The 5,030-nt window shown below is 18.3% G+C and overlaps 1 protein-coding gene across 1 annotated transcript; it reads left to right on the plus strand.

The window, feature by feature from the left end:
- Positions 1-235: 235 nt before the first annotated feature.
- On the plus strand, positions 236-4,462 carry PGSY75_1226500 (putative RAP protein; the record flags this gene model as incomplete). The annotated part of the gene is made up of 1 exon (XM_018786840.1): positions 236-4,462. One exon carries the CDS (start codon positions 236-238, stop codon positions 4,460-4,462), a length of 4,227 nt encoding a protein of 1,408 aa, XP_018640705.1.
- Between the last annotated feature and the right edge of the window lie 568 nt (positions 4,463-5,030).

The following is a 5,030-nucleotide window of genomic DNA, read 5'->3' on the forward strand; positions in this document are numbered from 1 at the left end:
ATTTTAATAGTAACATTATTTATAAAAAAAGAAACTTTTTCATAACAATGAACATCAAAAAATTTTTTTTTTTTTTTTTTTTTTAATAACAAATAAGGTTAAACATATAAAAAAAATCCTTATAGTCAATATATTATGTAATATTTTCTGATTAGTTCCAAACTTTTTACAGTCCATTTCATTTTTTATCAAAAAAAAAAAAAAAAAAAAAAAAAAAAATGATAATTTTAAAAAGATGTTTCAAAGAAAAGCTTCTTCAGTTTGTTTTTTTAATAAGTATCACAAGACTAAACATGGATATGATATTTTGTTTTCATCGAATGTTTCAATTTATAAAAAAGCATTAATAGGATATTCCTCTATAAATAATCCTCATCATAATAATAATAATCACCATAATAATAATAGTAGGTATAGAAAAATTATTGTTATTCCTTTTAATGATAAGGATATGAAATTAGAATATAAAAAAATACCATTTGATAAAAATGACTTAGACAAGAAAAGTAAAAAGGAATTATTGAATATTTATAAACATATTAGAATAAAAGATGAACTGAATAAATTACCACATGATTTTTTAGATAACTTATTTGAATGCACTAAAAAATATGTTGGTTGTCTATTACCATATGAATTTGTAAGTATTTATAAAACACTAAAAATTATAAAAAAGAATAATAAAGATTTAAATTTATTATTACATCAACAAATGAAAAGAATATATGAAAATTTTGATATTACAAGTATTAGTAAATTATTTCAATTATATAATTTTAGTAGATCAAAACCAACATTTCTAATTAAAATATTATCTCGAACATTTTTAAAGAATATGAATAATGAAAATATAAAACCTTGGAATATTAGAGAATTAATATCTATATATTGTTATCTTAAAATTTATGATGAAGAATTGATTGATTCTATTTATAAAAAATGTATTCCTATTTTTTCAAAATATATTTTGAATTATGAACCAAAAGATGTTACCATTATTTTTTATTGTTTAATAAAAATGAATAAACATAATACTATTCTATCTAATGTTGTGACGAAACATGTGATTTTGAATATTGATTCTTATGAATTTCATCAGGTAGCCATTGTACTAAATACATTTGCCAAAGTAGGTGTAAAAAATAATAAACTCTGTAAGGTTATAAGTGATAAAATTAAAAGGAAGCTACAACCAGATAAATACACACATTTAGAAAATAATATTATGACAAGAAGAGAAGGAAATAATAAATATTTATACAACAGTGAAGAAAAAAAAAAAAAAAAATCCCTTAACCCTTACAATGTTGAGAATTTGAATGGGGCTACAAATAATGATTACTCAGGTAATGAAAATGATAAGAAAGGAGAAGTAAATAGATTTGAGGAGCTAGATAGAGGCAATAAAGAAACTAATGAAATTATTTCAATTGATAAAATTGATTCAACTGATAAAAATGTTTCGGTTGATAAAATTATTTCAATTGACAATAGTGAAAATAAAAAATCAATACTAACAAAACAAATATTAGAACCAAAAGATGTTTCTATAATATTAAACTCCTTGATAAGATTAGAATATTATGATAATCAATTATTTCATTGTTTAATTCCATATATAATAAATAATGTATCCAAATTTTCTGTTCAATCATTAAGCAATATTGTTCATTCGTTTTCTCAAATACAAATATATCACGAAATATTATTTGACAATATAATTAAAGAATGTATTAAAAAAATCCATAAATTTAAAAATATAGAAATGAGTAATTTGGCTAACTCACTTGTACGTTTAAATAGAAAAGATAAAATATTATTTACATATATTATTGATGAATTTTTATATCGTGCAACTATAGGTTCTAAATTTTTAAACTATCATTTTGATATAATATCCTTACAACAATTGGCATATTCATTTAGTAAGGTAGGTTTAAAAGACGATAAAATTTATACAGTACTTTATAGGATGTTAATAAAAAAAATAAATGAAAAGAATAAGATACTTAGACGGACTAATAAAATAAGCAACAACAATAAATTGATACAAGTGGAATGTAATAAAAATGGAGATGCTAATAAAATTAATATGAACAAAAAAAAAAAAAAAAAAAAAAATGAAAAGGAAAATAAAATAAATGAAAAGGGAAATAAAATAAATGAAAAGGATATTATTGAAAGAAAAGAAATATCAATATATAATAATAATAGTAATAATAATAATAGTAGTAGTAGTAATAATAATGTTTCTATTATTAAAAATAGTTATGATAATTTTGATTTTTTTTCCTTGTGCACATTTATCAACTCCTATGGGCAAGTAAATATTAAGAATAAACATTTCTGTCATTTTATTAGTTATATTATTAGAAAGAAAAAAAAAAATAATGAAATATTAACAAACGAATCATTAAGTTTTATGTTATATGGTTTATTAAAATTAAATTTAAAAGATAAAAAAATATATCAAATATTATTAAAAGAATGTATAGAAAAAGTCGATACATTAAAACCATTTCAAATGGTATTGTTATTATATTCCTTGAGTAAATTAAAAATATATTCTTATAAATTTGTTAAGAAATGTTTACAAATATTAAGTATAAATATTAATAATTTGAATTTATCAGATTTGTCATTAGTATGTTATTCTTTATCAAATTTTTTATATAGAGATGTTATATTTTTATATAAAGTAAATAAAATAATTCTTTTAAATAATTATGAATTCAATCCAAAAATTATATCTCAATTATTTAATTCTTATACAAAATTATGTTATTATCATGAACCCTTTTATGATTTTATATTTAAAAAAATTATAATATATATACATCACTTTGATGAAAAGGAATTAAGTAATCTGGTTTATTCCTTTATGTATTATTTTCATATGAAAAAACTTCATTATGATCATATCAAAAATGATGATAAAGACAAAAAAAATGACCAACCAATTGGATATGTTCAAATGGAAAGGGGCGAAAATAAAATTGGGACAAATATAAATAATGGTGATAGTAAGGATATTAAATATGTAATAAATGTCCAAAATAATAATAAAAAGCAAAACAATGATAATAAAAGGCATGATAAATATTATAACAATAATAATAATAATAATAATAATTGTTATATTAATCAGGATGCTTATTGTCGTTACGATCAGTCTTATGATACATGTAAAAACATAAACCATTCGACAAATACACAAAATAATAATTCCAATGATAATTCATCATGTAACAATAAAGATGATATAATCCTATATAGAGAAGAATTTTATAAAAACGAATTAAACATATTTTTTAATTTAATATATATATTAAATGAAAAGTATAGAACAAAAATATCCCTAATAAGTATATATCAATTACAAATTGTTGATTTATATTTAAGATCATTTTTCAAGAATTATTTTTATTTTCCTATTTATTTAAAAACTTTTTTTTTCAAATGTAGAAATATTAAGTTAAACGTAGATGATTATATAATATTATCCTCAAAAACACATCGAAATATCTCTCGATTTCTTAATATTGTCGGCATAAGACATAGAAGTGAGGTATTGTTTGGTCCTTATCAATTAGATATTGTAATAGATTTTCTAGAAAAGAAAAACCCAGATAATTATTTACATTTTTTAAAATATCAAAACTGTAATAAAGATGATAAAAGTATAATATGTGATAATATATCTAATGATAATTCAAACGATTGTAATATTATTTATAAAGCCAAAAGGTTAGAAAAAGAAAATATTATAAACAATCAAGATGGAAAATATAAAGTAATTGAAAAAGTTTTAAATAAAAATATTGTTATAGAAGTTGATGGTATATCTCATTTTTATAAAGAAAGTTTTAGTCGAACAATTAATTCTGTTATTAAAGATTATATTTTAAAAAAACTTGGTTGGAATATTATACATATACCATATCAAGAATGGAATCAATGTTTTACTTTTAAAAAAAAAGTATTATATGCAATTGAAATTTTAAAAAATATTTTACAAATAAGTAACCAGGATATATCTGTAGAGAATTTTATTCACATGCTAAATGAAAAAAATATATATAATGAAAAAAAAATACATCATCATACTTTTTTAAAATCAAACATGACATATATGAATGTTTCTTATAATAATAACATGGGTGGTATAGAAAATGAAATACAAATGCATTCAAAAGGTCGAATTGAAGACATATCAAATGAACAAATCACAAATAATATGAATAATAATAATAATAATAATAATTATATACCTAAATTTTATACTGTCAGTGAAGAGAATATTTTTTTAAATCAAATAAAAAATAAAAACACACGTCAACAAAATATTATGAAGAAAATGAGAGAAGACTCAAAATTAAAATATGATTATAACATATCGTGTAAAAAAATAAATGAAGGTGTAAAGATGAATCTTATGTATGATGATAACGAACAGGACTAAATCAATGCATAAAAGGAAACACGATACATTATATGTATAAATAAATAAATAAATATATATATATATATATATATATATATCATTTAATCTTTTGAATAGCTGTAATGGTATTAGGGATATATATAATTATAGCAAAATATTATACATATAAATTGTATATTGTATAATATTTGTCACATTTAATATGTTATATATATATATATATATTTATTTATTTATTATTATTATTTTATTTTTTTTTTTTTTTTGTTGTCTCATATTCATTGTTAATATTTTTTTGTCAATCATTATGAAGTCATAATTTTAATTTTTTTTATTTTTGAATATTTCAAGTAGAATAAAAATATGTCATTTGACTTTTATGAAAAAAAAAAAAAAAAAAAAAAAAAAAAAAAAAAAAAAAAAAAAATTAAAAAAAAATATAAAAAAAAAAAAAAAAAAAAAAAAAAAAAAATAATAAAAAAAAAAAAAAAAAAAAAAAATAAAAATAAAAAAAAAATAAAAAAAAAAATATAATAAATAAATAAAAAAATAAATATAAATATATATATATATATAAAAATATATA

The sequence above is a fragment of the Plasmodium gaboni genome, chromosome 12 (assembly GCF_001602025.1).
Source record: "Plasmodium gaboni strain SY75 chromosome 12, whole genome shotgun sequence".
Taxonomy (NCBI): Eukaryota; Apicomplexa; class Aconoidasida; order Haemosporida; family Plasmodiidae; genus Plasmodium; species Plasmodium gaboni.